The 17,895-nt window shown below is 48.4% G+C and overlaps 1 protein-coding gene across 1 annotated transcript in view; it reads left to right on the top strand.

Moving 5' to 3' along the window:
* The window catches only part of SKIC3 (SKI3 subunit of superkiller complex), a 2,336,627-nt gene that overhangs the window by 1,645,606 nt on the left and 673,126 nt on the right, over nucleotides 1-17,895 (top strand). Inside the window, exon 31 of the mRNA XM_069627646.1 lies at nucleotides 12,869-13,090. Coding sequence (XP_069483747.1) covers nucleotides 12,869-13,090 — 222 coding nt within the window. The remainder of the gene's footprint in view (nucleotides 1-12,868; nucleotides 13,091-17,895) is intronic.

Raw genomic sequence — 17,895 nt, 5'->3', positions numbered from 1 at the left:
GAGAAAAAAGTATGGGTCCTGGTGACTTACCCATAGAGTTCTATTAAACATGTAGTAGCTCATTATGAATTTAGCAGTAATTCAGCCTAATTACTGCTGATTTAATTACCAATACTGGCACTTGGTCCCATGAGGTTACCATGGGATTACAAGTGATGGTAACTCCCGTTTTCGGAGTCCATAGGACTATGTGGGGATTTTTTGGCAGATTTACCACCAGCAGAATTACTGCACTGTATATCCGTCGATCTTTAGAGGTAAAGTAGAGGATTTTCCTCCAGCTACAAGCTGGAGATGAATCCACCATCATAAAAATCAGACATGTTTTTAGCGTGACATAATAGCTCTGACTATTTAAGAGAATTTATTAATGTTATTCATCTACATAAATCGTCAACAGCAGCCTGTGCATCAGTGAGTATCGATTCAGGGTTCGAAATGAAGATTTGATATAAAAAGGCAGATGCTCAGGTATTATTGACTAGTGTTACGTTTGCAATCAAAAGGGGCACAAGACATGGTTGCCCATTATCTCCTCTATTGTTCTGTTTATCAAACCCCTTGCTATCCAAATTCAAAATGATTGAGAAATTAGGGCAGTGGACTGTGAGGGTTTTCAAAAGTTCTTCTATGTTTGGATGATTTGCTAATATTGTTATCAGACCCTGAAAGGACTTTTCAAAGATTGATGGAGGTAATAGAACATTTCAGATGTGTGCCTGGATGAAGGGTAAATACATCCAAAACAGAAATGTTCTCTCAAACTTCCTCTTGTCATAGAGGTGTGTTTGGGGATACACGATTACATTGGGCTGAAAATCAGATTTAATTTCCAATTAAATTTGGAATTGTACAATCGTACCGAAAAAAAGGTCTGACCGTACACAAAGTCCAAAAAATGGTACCACCAAAGGTGCGAACACCAAAAGTTCGAACCTTTGTTGATAGCATTGTAGCTAAGTATCAATAAAAAAGACTGCGGGGGTTTCCCCTGCATCACCCCGCTCACTATACTTTATGGTGTAGTGAGCGGAGTAGTGCACGGGACACTCCCGCAGCACACCCAAAAAAAAACAAAAAACGGGCTGCAGGGTTGTCCCCCGCAACACCCCACTCAATATACTGTGTGGTATAGTGAGCGAGGGTTGCGGGGGACACCCCTGCAGCTCTCGAAAAAAAAGAAAAGAATAGGACCCTGCAGCGCCGGTTCCCGATCACGGAAGTGAAAGGGAACTGGCGCTGCATGGAGACAGCGTGAAGGAAAGGTATGTAGGCTAAGGGTATGTTGGGGGTGTGTTAAGGGTGTGTGTGGGTGTGTGTCGTGGGTGTGTTGTGGGTGTGGGTGTGGGTGGGGTGTGGGTTTGTAGATGCGTGTTCACATGGGAAATGTGCGAACCTTTTGTGGTTCGCACATGTCTCTTGCAAACTTTTCTGTCGCAGACTTTTTCGCAACGGAAAAATCATGCAGATCCTTAAATTTGACTGAAATTCAAAATGTATGTAAGAAATGGGAAAGAGATTTGAGGGGGAAAAGGTATGATCAGAATGACCCTCTTTCCATAATTGTTGTGCCTTTTTAGTATGTTGCCCCTTCCACTCACCAATCGCATACCATCACAAATGTATAAAGTGTTTTACACATATTTATGGTGGGTAAGGAAGAAGGAAAGGATACCCTTGTGTTTATTGCAGGGCCCCATAAAAGAAGGGGGCTTCAGATTTCCCAAGATGAGAAAATACCACAGAGCATATTTGCTTAGTATTCTTCATTCCCCAGCATTGGATCTGGCATGGATTCACATGCTCATGCATATTCCTCGTCATCAGGCTGGGAATCCTCGGTAAAAGAAAAAACAGTTCATTTTATAACTGTATTTCTTCTCTAAACCAATCATTGTCCTCTGGGTCATACTGCCCCCATCCAGTGACTGTCCTCTCCCTAAGCCCTGCCTCTGCCAGCCTTCTTCAGATTTTCACTGCACGCTTCAGTTTTGGGAGACCTCAAGTTGCTCTCCAATCTATTTTGTACTTTTCCCCCAAATTTTTAACAGAGCCCATGTGCTCCTTTCACCAATCGGCCGGCAATGGGGATCTGTTGTCGGTGAAGTTGCACGCCTTTTAAGGGCGGTTGATCGTCGAAGTTTCAGGGAGGCCATCTTGGGCCTACTTTGCGCCCTCCAACCATGACAGAGGAGAGAAAAAAGGGAAGGACACTTTTCAGGCCCTGCACCCAATGTGGGCTAAGGAACGTCTTTGTGGTGGACAAACATCAGAGGTGTCTGTACTGCCTGCACCCGGACCACAACGAGGATGGGTGCGAGATATGCCTGGGCTTCTCGAAGAAAATGAAGAAAGACAGATAGATATAGCAGGCTTGCGGCACGGCTCAAGTTAAGCAAGGCCTCTGACCCTTGCTCCAAGCAGGGTCTTGCCTCACCCAGGACCGGTCGGTCCGAGGACCATTCTCCCTCTGGGAGGAGATCAAAGTCCTCTGAGGACGTCCATCTGTGGTGGTCCAAGAGCCGCAAGACCGATTCCGACAGGTTCGCGGCTGATGCGGGTCCTAGGTCGGATAGACCGCTATCGCCAGCCGCCTCATTAGTCAGGCCAGCCTGCCATCGAGTTCCTCCTCAAAGAGGAAGTCCTCCACCCCGGCCAAGTTACGGGACAAATTAGAGAAACAGAGGCCGTAGGAAGAGAAGAAGGCCTCACAGCAAGCTCATCAGACGCAGCCGAAGACCACTTTGTCGACAACCTCCTCTACAGTGGGTGGTACTGACCCGACGAGGGTGGTCCCTACAGCAAAGAGAGAGTTTGCCTGCCTCCCAGGTGAGACACCACCGCCGCGGCAGCGGCAAAGGCTGCGGGCACCCCTGCGGAGGGAAAAGCACTGGGTCGGGTCCCAGTACACAGCCCTCAGGAGGGAAAAAAGGGGGGTGAACGAAGAGGCCCCAAAGCAGCCCTCCAAGGCGTACGTTCAGCCAATGGACATCTCATCCACGGACGACGACGACCAAGCATCTGTCCACGAGGAAGACGGTGGCGCAGGGCCAAGCACTCCATAATTCTTTCCGCAGCCGAAGGACATATCCATCGACATCCTGTCGACTCTCCACACCCTAGTGACATAGATCCAGCAGAGTTTGCCCACAGCACCAGCACCTGTTTTAACGGAGGGCCCTGACCAGCCTCTGTAAGAAGAGGAAGCGTCATCCGGCGCTGCTGCATCAGCCTCCTCCACCAAGTTGGGACCCAACTCCAACAGAGGACCCGGATACACACACTGACACTGGTACAGAGATGGCCACAGAAACCGACAGACTTTGTCCCGGCAGACGATGATTGCACCTGGATGCCCCTCATGGAGGCTCTCCACCAGATGAGGTGGGATCATTCCACTCGAAGATCTCCAGGGCCTCCGAGCTGTTCCAGCTAGTGCCTGAGGAAACCAAGAAAGGAGGTCTTTCTACATCAGCGACGGGAGTCCAAGAGGAAGACGATCATGGCGGTACCCTTTTTGGACATTTAGGAGAAAGGCCTTGCCCTCATGAAAAACCAGTGCCCTTCTCCTACAAAACGGGGCAGGCTGGAGAAGAAATACAAATTGCCAGACTCTGCACCCAAGTGCTTGATGTCACAACTGCCGCCGGACTCAGTAGTGTCGGCTGCCGCAAGGAAATGTTCTGCCAACCCGGCTTTCGCATCATCAGTCCCCCCGGACAACAAGGGGAAGAAGATGAACGTCATGGGGAAGAGAGCCATCTACACGGCGACATCCATGATCAAGGAGGCCAATGCTCTGGCTATCGTGGCCCAATACGACCAGGAGCGTTGGTACGAGCTGGGTCCTATCCTTGAATCCCTCCCCGATGAAAGGAAAACTGAGGCTCTTGCCTCTTACCCTCTTTCAGGAAAGGGAGATGGCGTTGGACCATGCCATTACGGTGGCAGCGGACATCGCCGACACTGGCTTCCGTCAAATGGGATACAGAGTTTGCCCTCCTTTGGCAGGGATGGTTGAAGGCCATAAGCTTTCGCCAGGACGTTCATGCGAAGGTGCTGGACATGCCTTTCGACAGCGAGAATCTGTTTGGGAAAGCAGTTGACGAATCCCTTGAAGCCATAAAGACGGACACGGAGACGGCACATTCCCGTGGCACTCTGCAGCAGCAGCATCGCTCGTTACCTTTTCGTTCCTCCAGGGGAAAATAGAGCAGATCATCCAAGTGATAACCCACATCATACAGGCAACTTCCTTGATCCTCCATGCAGGAAGCCTGCAGGGGTCACTGCCAGGCCTACAGTAGCTGCGGTCAGCGTTGCCCTCAGGGCACCAACGCCCAAACAAGCCTGAACCAGCCAAGACGTTGGGCACCCACTCCTGCAACCCGGTTGGAGGCCGGCTGACGAGGTTCATCAGCGAGTGGAAGATCATCACCACTGACAGATGGGTGCTGGACGCTCTTGCCGAGGGGCACACCTTGGAGTTCCAACGCAGGTGCCCGTGTATTACACTGGTTCTCCGTCAGGAACAGCATATCCCTCAGTTGCTGGAAGATGTGGGAGCCATTTTACGGAAAGGGCCAATAGAGCTCGGAGTCTATTCCAGATACTTTCTGGTCAAAAAGAAGACTGGGAGGTTTGAGACCCATCCTGATCTTGCGCTGTCTGAACAAGTACTTGAAATCCCAAAAATTCAGGATGGTCACGTTGCAACACGTGCTCGGTCAAGTGGAGGAAGGAGATTTCTTGATGTCGTTGGACCTAGAGGATACGTACTTCCATGTCCCCTTCCACAGGAAACATTGTAAATTCCTACGGTTTGTGTTAAAAGGTCAACACTACCAATTCAAGGCCCTACTTTTCGGCTCAAAGTCGGCACCAAGGGTGTTCACAAAATGCCTGGCCGCGGTGATGGCCCACCTGCGTCTGCAGGGAGTGCATGTATACCCGTACCTAGACGATTGGCTAGTACGAGCTCGCTCCCGGGAACTGGCCACCGAGCACAGGAGGAGACAGTCTGGCTACTGACAACTGGTCAGTAGTTCACGTAGAACTGGTGTTCTACGTGAACTATCCAAAGTCCTGCGTAATGCCACAGCAGAACGCGCTGTTCCTCGGCTCCAGGCTCAACACAGTGCCATGCCTGGCATCCCCATCAGTCTCCAAGGAAGCTCAGGACTTGTGGCATTGGGCCATCGGACAGGGAATGTTCCTCGTCCCATTCCAACTGGCAGGCATCATGAACACCATTGCTGACTCCGCCAGCAGGGAGCTGCGCTCCTGCCAAGAGTGGGAGCTTTGTCAGGATCAGGTGGACCGTTTGTAAGTCAAATGGGGCAGACCTCTGATCGCTCTTTTTGCCACGGCGGCAAACTCAAAATGCCAGATGTTTGCCAGCCGATTCCACCAACTGAGGAGCGTTGGGGGTGCATTCTCCTTCCCATGGGAAGGTCTGTTTCTGTGTGCCTTTTCCCTGTTTCCTCTTCTGCTACGTGTGATCAACACACTCAGACAGTGTTGGTGCAAGATGATACTCATTGCCCCGGCATGGCCGAGGCAGATTTGGTATCCGAACCTACTTAGCCTGTCAGTGTTGCCTCCAATCAATTTGCTGGTACTTCCAGATCTGCTCACCAGGGACGGAGGTGCAATCCTTCATCACGACCCAGGATTTCTAAACCTGAAGGCATGGCTCCTGCAGCCTTAGAGTTTGGTGGTTATGAGCTACCAGCGGACTGCAGAGAGGTCCTCACCAAAGTCAGGGCGTCGTCGACTCTAAGGTGCTACGGCCATAAGTGGAAGCGTTTTGCTAAGTGGTGCTGGTCGCAGAAGATTACCCCTCTGAGGGTCATGGTCCCAGAGATTCTTCCATACTTTCTTTACTTGGCAAAAGCTGGGCTGGCTCACGCATTCATCAAGGTACACCTGGCGGCCATCTCACGCTACACCAGATCTTCGGGAAGATCCTTGCGTTGGTCCCACAGACTCGTCAAAGAATTTCTCAAGGGGGTTTTCCGATCTTTCCCTCCAGTAAAGGCGCTTGCCACGACATGGGAACTCAATGTGGTCCTGACAAGACTCATGGGGGCACCTTTCGAACCCATGCAACAAGCCCCACTCAAGTTTCTCTCGTGGAAGACGGCATTCCTTGTAGCCATCACCACAGTCAGACGAGCAAGGGTGATCCAGGCCCTATCCTGCAAGCAGCCGTATCTGACTTTGCACGAAACAAGGGTGTTACTGAGTACGCACCCCACTTTCATGCTGAATGTTCCGTTGGAATTCCACCTCAATGAGCCGCTGGTGTTGCCTGTTTTCTTCCTGAATCCTTTGTCGCCGCCGGAGAGGACCTTGGATTTGCTGGACTTTGCGTGTGCCTTGAAGTTCTACGTGGCACGCACAAAGTGTTTACGGAAAACTTCTCAATTGTTTGTGAACTTTGGACCTGTCAATCATGGGAAGGCCTTGTCGTAGGCTTCTATCTCAAGATGGCTCTCTGGCTGCATTATGCCCTGTCATCAGCTGGCTAAACAGCCTTTGCCGGACCGTCTGAGAGCCCACTCCACCAGAGCAATTGCTGCGATGACAGCATTCCTTTCTAGTGTGCCCCTGCTCGACATCTGCAGAGCTGCAACGTGGAGGTCCACGCATCCCTTCGCAAAGTTCTACTGTGTCGACAGGGATTCCAGGAAGAAGTCCAGAGTCGGCCAGCCAGTGCTTCACAAACTGTTCGCTTGAGGTGAGTCTGTTCCAGGGGTAGGTATTAATTGCTTCTGTTGAGCTTTGCCACCTCCTGCGGTTGTGTAATGTTGTACTGCTGTGTATTTGTTATTCATGAGCATGTGAATCCATGCCAGACCCCATGCTGGAGAAGGTTTAAGTTACTTACCTGTATCTATTGTTCTCCAGCATGGGTCTGGCATGGATTCACATGCGAACCCTCCCTCCAGCCCCTCTGTGGCTCTTCTTGGTCATACTGCCACTTTACGAGCTTACCAAATCTAAAATTGGTTGCCAGAGGCGGGGCTTAGGGAGAGGACTGTCATTGGATGGGGACAGTGATTGGTTTAGAGGAGAAATACAGTTTTATAGTGAAACTGTAAACGTTTTTTTCTTTCACCAAGGATTCCCAGCGTAACGACAGGGAATATGATATGGTGTTTATAATGCGCCTATACACAAGTGTTTCAAGGCACGACGAGGCAAGGGGGGAACAGAGGGAGGACAGACAACGATCCTACTAGGCCAGGTGTCATTCAGATCGCGCAAGTGCATGGGAAGGGGGGAAAGGAAAAGTGCGCGGGGGAAGGGAGAGGGGAAAGTGCAGTACATGGGAAAGCGGAATAAATAAGATAAATAAGACAAATAAAACAGCCAGCTAGAGCCAAGTGCAAGGAAGTGCAGACATAAGTGCTGGTAGGGGGACTGAAGGGATACGGTCTCCAAGTGCAGGGGTTGCCAGGGAGGCAGTGCAGTTGGGCAATTGATGGGGCCTGGGCCAGAGATCAGAAAGGGTGGCCAGGTAACCAGTGCAGTTTCAGTCAGGAATTCAGCAGGGGAGGGGAGGAGAGAAAGCGGAAGCAAAGAGGTAGGTTTTGAGGTGTTTCCGGAACTGGAGATGGTTCTCCGCGAGTTTCAGGGAGGCAGGAAGGCTGTTCCAGAGAGAGGCCCCTGCCGAAGATAGTGATCTGCCACCAACTCGTTGTTTGGAGAAGCGACTAACCCTGAGGGAGTTGGAGGCAGATGAGCGAAGAGCTCGAGAAGGAAGATATTTAGGGAGAGAGAGTTGAAGGTATTGCGGCCCCAGACCCCAGAAGCCTTGTGTACAATGCAGAGGGTTTTCAACTTAATCCTTGCAGCCACTATGAGCCAGTGCAGAGATTTCAGTCCTGGAGAGATACGATCCCTGGGCTTGAGGCCAAGGGCAAGTCTCGCAGTCCTGTTCTGGATAAATTGTAGAGGGCGGAGAGTGGAGCAGGCAGATTGAAATAGAGGTTGTTACAGTAGTCCAGCTTAGAGCGGACCAGGGCTCTGGAGACAGAGAGCTTCTGGGGGAAGGAGAGGAAAGGAAGAATACCTCTAAGGAGGTGCAGCTGGTAGTGTGACTTCTTAGAGATGTCAGTGATGTGAGGGGAGAAGGAGAGTGCAGAGTCGAAGATGACCCCGAGGTTTTTAGCCTTGCAGGTGGGAGTGGGAGGTGGGCCTAGAGAGGCCAGCCAGAGAGCTGTAGGGAAGGAGGCAGTGGGTGTGCCGATGAGTAGAATCTCAATCTTACTGGCATTAAGACAGAGGTCGTTGGCGGCACACCATTTCTGGATGGCAGACAGACAGTCGGAGATGAGGGAAAGAGAGGAGGAGGAGGCCGAGGGTAGCCTGAAAATGAGCTGGGTATCATCCGCATAGCACTGAAAGTTGGGACAGAGAGCGGTGATGCGGTGGGCAATGGGTGCCAGGTATTGGTTGAACAGCCAGGGAGAGAGGTTAGATCCCTGGGGGACACCACAGGTAGAGAAAAAGATGTCGGAGAGGAAGGACCTAAGTTGGACCTGGGAGGGTTGGTTGGAGAGGAAAGAAATCAGCCACACCAGAGCCTGCACAGTGATACCCAGGTTATCACTGAGACGGTTGAGCAGGATGGCATGGTTGACAATGTCAAAGGCAGAAGAGAGATCAAGCAAGATAAGAACGGAAGGGGTGTTAGAGTCAAGGTTGGAGAGCAGGTCTTCATGGATGTTCAGAAGAGCAGTTTCCGTGCTTCTGGCAGCTCTGAAGCCAGACTGATGGTCATGAAGACAACCAACAGATTCAGTGTGGAGATTGAGCTGGGAGATGGCAATTTTCTCCAGGAGCTTGCCCAGGAAGGGAGTGATGGAGATTGGGCGATAGTTAGCCGGGCTGGAGGGGTCGGTAGAGGGTTTCTTAAGAAGAGGGTGCCCAAGAGAGTGCTTCAGGGGGGAAGGGAAGACTCCAGTGGTGAAGCAGTGGTTGCAGAAATCCGCCAGGGCATGAGCCAGGGAGTCGATGTGATCCTTGAAGTTTTGGAGGAACAGGGGTGAACCTGTTTCGACGAGACTTTCATAGATCGGACTTGTCTAGAAACCTTGTCTGGAGAGAAAAGGGGAAAGGCAGAGAAGGAGGGGGGAGGGGTGGCTGCTGAAGGGGCAGAGGAAGAGCAGGGAATAGTGGAAGGGGGATAAGAGGAGGAGAGTGAGGACAGGATGTCCTGAGGTTTTTAGATGCAGTGAGAAGCCAGTGTCGTGCAGAGGGCCTGAGAAGGGACAGGAGAAGTAGAGACTGCAGCAGGATTGGCCAGTTCCTTGCAGATTTTAAAGAGTTCAGCCGAGTTGTTAGATGCCGCAGAGACGTGAACTTGGATAGGAGCTCTCTTCTTGGTGAGGACGGAGAGCCGGTATTGCCTTTGTAGCAGGTGGCAGGCCAGTTTTTTCAGAGGATGAACTTGAGCCACGCCATTTCCTATCGGCAACCCTACACTTGCGTTTTAGGGTGACGAGGTCTGAGTCATACCAGGAGTTACACTTGGCTTTGGGCATCAGACGGATTCTCATGACGGGGGCAAGGACATACAGAGTATCAGATATAGAAGAGTGGAGTGTGGAGAGGGCTGTGTCAGGGTGAGAATCAGCCAGGGGGGAGGAGGAGGTGAGAAGGTGGCGGCAAAAGCCTCAACTGACACACTCTTCATGGGTCGGATGACCGAGAAGTTGGGTGGCAGTGACGGAGGTGGCTTTGCCTGCAGGGTAGGGAGGGTGAGGTGGGAGGATAGGAGAAAGTGGTCACTCCAAGAGAGAGGAGTGGTGAGAGGGACAGAGAGGGGAAGGTCTGAAGAGATCAGAACATCGAGATTGTGCCCTGCAGAATGAGTCAGGCCAGAGGGGACAATGGTTAGTGAGAGAGAGTCGCAGAGATCGCGAAAGAGTTCAGAGGGGGACAGGAGGCATCCAAGTGGATGTTGAAGTCTCCAAGAAGGAGGAGTTGAGTGGTAGAGGCCAGGAGTGAGGAGGAGAAGTTTGCCCACTCAGAGAGGAAGCAAGAGACCTGACCTGGTGGCCGATAGATAGTAGCCACATTAAGGGTATGGCTAGGCGAGAGAGAGAGCCTGCAGACACGGCATTCAAAAGAGGAGTAGGCCTGCGTAGGAATGTCAGAGGCAGGAATCCACTCTGGGAAGATAACCAGAGCGGTTGGGCCTGGGCGCAGAGAGGATCTTGTAGCCATCGGGTAGGAGCGTGTCAAAGCTGGTGACAGAGCTGGCCGTAAACCATGTCTCAGTGAGACCGAGGACATCGAGGTCAAGTTCTTCAAGAAGGCGGCAGATATCAGAGGAGTGTTTGACAGCAGAGCGGGAGTTAAGAGTGGCAATGTGGAGAAGGATGCCCTCCTTGAAGGACTTCCGGGGAGGGGTACAGATCAGAGGTACACACTGCGGAAGTGTATAAAGCACCCGAGAGGGGGCAGAGAGGGAGGGGGAGGCAAGGTAGCCAAGGAAAGGGGGAAGGGGACAGCAGGAGAAGAAAGGAAGTTGATGAGGCGCGGAAAGCGTCTATCAAAGAGGTGAAGGTTGGCCTGAGGGCCTTGGACCAAGACGGCTCCATTAGAGTAGACATTAATGATTGCCTTAGAGGATAGGAAGGAGGCCAGGAGGGCGTCCCAACAGGTACCACCATTAATAGGAGAAGCGGAGAAAGGAGAGAGAACAGAGACCATATGAAGGGTCCATAGATCTGTTGAAGGCATGACAAAGAGGATGTCGGTGAGAGTTTTCTTGGAGGAGGCACTGATGTAGGTGTCAGCGATAGGGAGGACTGGGTTGGAGACCAGGATGTCCTTTTTAAACATTTTCCTACCAGACTTAGTGAGGAGAGCAGGATAGTCAATAGAAAAACAGTTAGAAAAGATAGGGGAGACAGAGAGCACCATAGAGTAGGTGGGAGAGGAGGGGGTACCAGGGGTAGACAGACAGACAAGACAGCGAGAGGCAAGTGCGCAGGAGAGTGGGACAAGACGACGGCACTCAGGAGGCGAGTGTAAGAAAGGCACAGGACATTTTAAGATAGGAAAGAAGAGATGCCTAAAATTGAGATTCCTAAAGAGGGAGAAAAAGGCATTGTTCGTGAGCATGTGACTCCAAACCTGATTGGATTACTGCTGACTCAAACATGAGCCCAAACTTGGAGAAAATAGAAGAAGTGTGTATTTCACCAATTCCTTTAAAGTATTCACTATATATGGAGAATACATTTCAGTTAGCTAAAACGTCACCTCCAATTGGCCATGTAATAAATAAATGGAATGATAACGTTTGCAAGGGTTAAAAATATCTACTGGCAATCGATCTTGCCTCTGCTTTAACTATTGGTAATCGTATGATTTCATGAAAATGTTGGCAGAAGGCTGGGATATGGATCTTGGATCAAGTCCTGGAAGGGAGCAAATTACTATATTTTGTATTCTTCAAATTCAAGTACAAACTTGGTGCTTGAGAGATTCAACGATAAAGACGGCTCAAAAATATGCTTGATGTTCTCTTTGCAACTTTGAGTGTAAGCCTACATGACATTCCGGGACTTTATAGGTTATCCAAGTCCTCTTCTTTATCTGCATCAACTAGATACCACCATCTTACTGCTCCCAATACAGCATATCTGATATCTAGATGGAAAAACAGCTGAGAGTCGTAGTTGGGGCAGGATACATCTCGAGAGGATTGGGTCCAAAAGTGCTCTGTACTATCCGATTGGAAAGTTGATTTAGATCTGTGCTACCACGTTCATTTGTTGACAGTCATGTTTTCGATGGGTTATTTGCCGAATTACCCACCCTCCCCAGGAAGAAAAAAAACATCGAAAACATAGTGGGAGTGTGGGGAAGGGTATATACGGGGTGGTGGGGTCGGCAATAGTGCTAAATTAATAGGGGATGGGGTTTGGTGGGAAACCCCCCCCTCCATTCCCCCTAAAAGAAAAAAAACATTCAATTTGTTTTGGGAGAAAAAGAAATTCTGCAAAAAACCCATCGAACAAATGACTGTCGAAAAAGGAACATAGAAACGGCTACACAAAAGAGGATAATCCATTATCTATATTGGCCCCCATGGAAGATGTGGTATTGTAAGTTGTAACCAACAGATACCTGGTGGTCATGTAAATCCACGGGTGGAATGACTATTCATATGTTTGGACATTGTAATAAGGTGAAAAAAGCCTTTTGGGATGAAGTGCTGCATAGAGTAGAAATACTATTGGCCTTTTCCTCCCCAATAGCCCAGTTTCCCATGTATTAGGATTAATGCCTCTGTTTCTGAAGCAGAGTAATTCTAAGAAAAAATGAATATACAGAGCATGTATTATGACATAAAAACAAATATTAAGATTGTGCTCAAATATAGCCAGGCCATAACATGAGGATTGGATTATTAGTTTGAGCATGCTGTCTAGTGGGGAGAAAGTTTCCTTCCACAGGAAGGATGAATTACGTGAATATGAGAAAGTCTGGAGGGTTTTTACTGATTTGTATGGGTGATTTCACCAGACCCCTTTTTCTCTTTTTTCCCCCCTTGGTTCGCTCCTTGTTATTGCATTTAGGTTTTGTGATTGATATATTGTTATAGCTGTTAAAACATGAAATAAACTATGTTGATAAAAAATAAATATTTGCTTTTGAACTATAAATAAAACGCTCTGTGAAAGAAAGGTTGTGGGCTAAGCATACAGTATCAATTGTGCCATTTAGTCTGTCAGGCTAGCCCTTAGGACAAACATGATTCAGTGAGAGCATTGCTATAATTGATTGAAAAAATGTGCAATCCTGCATTGCTTTGTAGATCCAAAAAATGTCATTTTTTCAGTTCAATTTTAAAGGAGCCAAGTATTGAAAGTCTGCAAGCTCTTTGTGCTTTGGGCCTGGCAAAACGCGATGCTACTCTTTCGTCAGCTGCACTGAATGAACTGCTGAAGCACATCAGTAAAAAAGACGACATTTATAGTAGATGTCTGATCACATCTGCCATTTGTGCACTCCAGGGAAGAAATGTGGCTGTACAGAGACAGGCATCCAAGGCTATCCATAGGTATGTATGATTGTATATATGAACTTCGAAATATGGCATTCATGCATATAAATAAAATAAATTGATGAATCTTTAATTTTTTATGATTAAACAGCCTGTTCAATTGTGACTTTTTTGCTTCTGGAGTCACTATTCATTTATATTCTTAATCTGACTAAGTGTTGAACCAGCCTAGTCTTCTTCTTTAGGGTCGAGAGTCACCCCACCTTTTCAACATCAAATGTAAGGCATCCTTGAAGCTGACCCTTGAAATCAAACCAGTATTTTCTGTGGTGTTCTAGTGCAGTTTCTGTTTCTTTGTGTAGTGCTAAGTATTAGTGTAGCCTTTGTCTGCTGCCTTTGCTTTGGCTTTTTTGTACACTGAACTATCTTGATTAGAGTGACCCTCTAACCTTGAAAAAACACTTTGTGAATGTTTTTATCACATCTCTTGCAGACAAGCAGTCTTTTAGTTCACATACACCTTTCATCTGTATATGATCCCTTATTTTACTGGATTCCATTCTCACATAGATTTCCCATCGTAGAAGTATCCTTCTAGGTGAAAGTCTGGCTTTCTACCTTGATGGTCTGTTCCTGTACCCCTAGTCTCCAAACCACTTGTATTTGCCATTCCACCAGACCACCTCTGATACCTGAGCCTGGAAGGTCATTGCATAGGGATACAGTGCCCCTTTCCACCAAGGACCACTGCACAATACCTCCTTGACTTGTCCTCCATTGGATGCCCTTCTGCTGGACGTAATTTCCCAACTTCAGGCTAAGGCCATCATAGAGCTGGTGCTTGCTTCAGAGACGCAGTGGAGATGGTGCTCCCATCATTTTTGGTACTGAACAAAGTCTAGGGTCTGTGGACAATCCTCAGTATGCCAATGCTCAAATTGTACCATAGCAAGGACATGTTTTAAATGTGACTCTTGAAAAGATCCTTTAATCCCTGTACCTTCAGGGTGGGTTAGTGTCCTTGAACCTTCACAACACCTACTTTCACATACTGATGCAGCAAAAGCGCAGGAAGAATTTGTTTGAGGTTTATATTTGAGAGCACCCATTGCAGGTTTTGTGTCCTGCCCTTCTTGTTTTAGGACCTGATTCACTTCTCTACCTATCTGAATGACTGGCCTATTCGGGCCTCCTCTCGAGAGTCTGCATCAGACCATCTGTACTCCAAGTGCCATCCGAGGCACAGCTTGCACTTGTCCCTCAACTTCAAAAAGTCCCACACAGCCCCTTCTCAGGCCCTGTGGTACATTGGGGTGATTCTAGACACTCACTGGTGCAGAGCGTTTCTGCACAAGGACTGTGCTATCCAAATCCTTCAGAGGATGTAGCATTCTGGGTTCTATACCCGGATCCCAGTTTAAGTTGCTTTTCTGCCTTCTGGGTCTCATGTCCTCCTGTATTTTTCTGGTGCCAGAGGCCAGGCAGTGCATTAGATATGAGGTCTCGACTCTTGAGGTCTCAATTGGTTCTGCACTGTCAGTCGTCTCAGTTTGAGGGCCGCATAATTTACCTCTTAGAGGTCTTGACAAAGTTTTCATAGGACAGCCAATGGTGGGTACTCAGTGAAAGTTTTCTGACAGCCTTGGCCTCAAGTGACACTGGTCACTGATGCATTGTTGAAAGGCTAGTATTCTCACCTGAACAATCTTGACGGTTAGCAGCCTTTGGTCTCCAGCGGAATCAAGGGAGTACATCAACCTCTTTGAATTGCATGCTATTAGGTTGACCTTTGTGGCTTCTCTCACCTCTGTATGGGGCAGTGCATCCAGTTCTTCATGGACTGCACTGTGACAATGCATTACCTCATCTACCTCAGCAAGAGAGATATTTCTTCGAGGAGGAGTAGGCGGCGTCGGTGCCACAACCAAAATCGTATCTAATCACTAATAATTAGCTCTACCAAAAATAATCATAGAACAGGGAAGGCAAGAATCAGAAGATATGTTTTAAGTTTTTTCCTGAATGCCAATACATTTTTAGTACAGCAAAGGTCTTCTGGGAGGGCATCCCAAGGTTTGGTCGTATGACTGCATCGCACTTGCCCAATCCCTTAGAGAGTCTAAATCAGTTGATGGTCAGGGTATAAAGGGATGCTTCTCCTTCAGACCTAAAAGAGCCATACCAATGCCAGCGGGGTGTGTTGAATTTAAGAGGATGCTCGAAAAAAGTTTTTATAAAAGGTTTTATGGGTGATAGTTAGAGGTATGAGAACTCTTACCAGTAACAATTGCAATATTCTGTAGATTGGGCAGATATGGACAGATATGGGCATGGTTTGGAGTGTTGGTTACACTCTGCCTCAGTATTTGGACTACTTGGAGCTGGTGCAAACTAGATTTAGGAATACCGGCATATCGGGCATTAGAGTAATCCAGACTCAATCGCACAATCGTCTAAGCAATGGTGGAGCAGTGATTTTCAGGGTTCTAATCTGTTTGAGTATCATTAGTTGAAAGTGAGATGAGCTAATCACTTTATTTATTTGTGGGGTCAAAACAGGGTGGATTCCAGAATGAAACCCAATGTTTTTACTTTAGTTTTAGTTTTTTATACAATGCCCGGCGAGAGTGAAATCTGGATATTCCGCCAAAGTTTTCGAGATGTCAAGTGACCCAATCAAATCTCTGCCATCCAGTGGTCTATTTGACTGCAGAAAGATTTTATATAGGTGATATTAGTCTCTGGATCCTGGTCGAGATAAAAGCTAATTTAAGTATCCTCCATGTATTTTCTTATACCGCCCCATAATCCATTAGTAGAACATTTAGTGGCTTCATATAGATGTTAAAAATTATGAGAGAGATACAAAAGCCACGAGGGATCACGCTATTCGACGTACTGTGCTTGGGAAGCACGGTCACTGGCATTAAATCACAGTTTTTGTACTAAGTATTGAACCAATCTAGCTTGCTGCACTCTCTGGTGGTGTAGAGTTGCTTCCTCTTTGTAGGGATGCAATGTGATTGTTTTTCTGGTATATAGTGAATGACGGCTCAATGTCAGTAAGCTCAGCTGTCTGAGAATCTTGTACTGGATTTTCTGAGCAGACATTCCTTTGTCTCCCACTAGTGGGGATTCATGTACTTCTAAGCTAAGTTCTTCCTCTCAAGTTACTTCTTTGTTTCCAACCTTAACCAGAAATGTTAGTGGTTCTGTTCCAGGGAATTTCCCCCAACGGGATTACTGGGGGATACATTGATTATAGAGTTACAATTAAATGCTAGCAAACAGAAGTGGCCTTGTTTGGCCACAACCATTTGTTTAAAGACACCTCTAAACTTCCTCCACGCTGTGAGAAACCTGAAGGTGTCTCCCTCACTAGTCCCCGTTGATCTGTCATCCAGGTGGCCATAACACTGCCATCGCTATTGGATCCAGTTCCTGGGTGTGGACCAGTGAGGGAGGATCTATCTGGATGGGGGTCTTTGGAAGTGGGACACTGTTGGCTGAGACGCAGTATCCCCCTTCTTATAACCCCTTTTTCCAATCCTACGTAGGATACTCAAATACTCTGCCCCCACCCCCTTTCCGACACAAACACTTTTGCACACTGCGAAAGACAATGGACTAACACCAGAGCCGTTCACCTGACATGTCCCAACACAAGGGTCAGGCAATTGAACACCTGATGGCCCGTTCCCTTCTGCACAGGGATGAAAGGTGGAGCACAAGAGCAAACTACGAGCAAGGCAGACCGCACAATGAGAGAGCTATCCAAGTACGACAGTTCAAGAGGAGGAGAAAGGCGGGGCGAACCAAAGGGATGACAAGGAGAGAAGCGATCGTGCCCTTTCCGACGTAGACCCGCAAAGCCTCCGTGAAAGGAATCATAAGACTGCAAACAATAGCCAGCTTTGTTGGAAGCAGATGTAACGGTACACAGAGCCCTCCTCCGCTGATAACCAAGCCAGGGAGAGATGCTTGCTACCATGGTACCGTCCTTGACTCCAGAGACAAGGAAAGCCAAGCGGTACATCGCAGCCGGTGAGCCGAGGGGAGAACCAATAAGAAACTGAACTGTGTTGAATGAAAGTTGCAAGTGGCAAAATAAGAGAAGAACTGTTAACATTAAGTGAAAACCAGCTGCAGAGGGGTCTCCGGCACCACGCGTGTGCTCATTCGAGAAACTCTGGTTGATCCCACGTTTGTTGAAACTACCTATACCAGAAGGCCCTAGGAGAACCGCAAGGAAAAGGTCCAAGTGGTCATAAAGTGGATATCCAAATCCCCTTTACAGTCGAAAGTCTTTGACCTACAAACCATTGAAAACCCAAAGTAAGTGAATACTGCATCGTAGGAAAATTGTCATGATCACTGCTTCCACTGCTTCCAAGGAGCCAGGACCAGCTCAACGTCCTTGGAAGCAGGCCCCTAACCCTAATCCTAAGCACCAGCCGGTCCCCACTGGGACCTTTTGGACCTTGTCCTGGCGCCGGTGGCACCAGGCTCATCAAAACCATTGGTCCCGGCACTGGAAGCGCCGGGCTCATAATAGGTGTGAAGATGCTTGGGTGGACTTACCTGCAGCAGACCATGCAGCTTACTTACCAGCCACTTAGAAGCCATCTGAGAACAGGAACTACTTTCTTACCTGGGTGGGGCAGCTCCACTCCCTGGATACAGCACTGGAACTCTTCTGGAAACTGGAACTCTTTTCTTACCTAGGCGGGGCCGTGGAAGAAGACGCCTCATCACTCCAAGGCTATTTAAACCACACACGATAGATGAAGCGTGCTTCGCGTTATTCTGCATGTGCAGCAGAACGCTCACCGAGTCTGCTCCGGCCTTTCTTCTTCCGATCC

This window comes from Ambystoma mexicanum, chromosome 6p (genome assembly GCF_040938575.1).
Source record: "Ambystoma mexicanum isolate Mex_15411 chromosome 6p, UKY_AmexF1_1, whole genome shotgun sequence".
In the NCBI taxonomy this organism is placed as follows: Eukaryota; Metazoa; Chordata; class Amphibia; order Caudata; family Ambystomatidae; genus Ambystoma; species Ambystoma mexicanum.
This window is presented reverse-complemented; position numbering and strand designations above follow the sequence as displayed.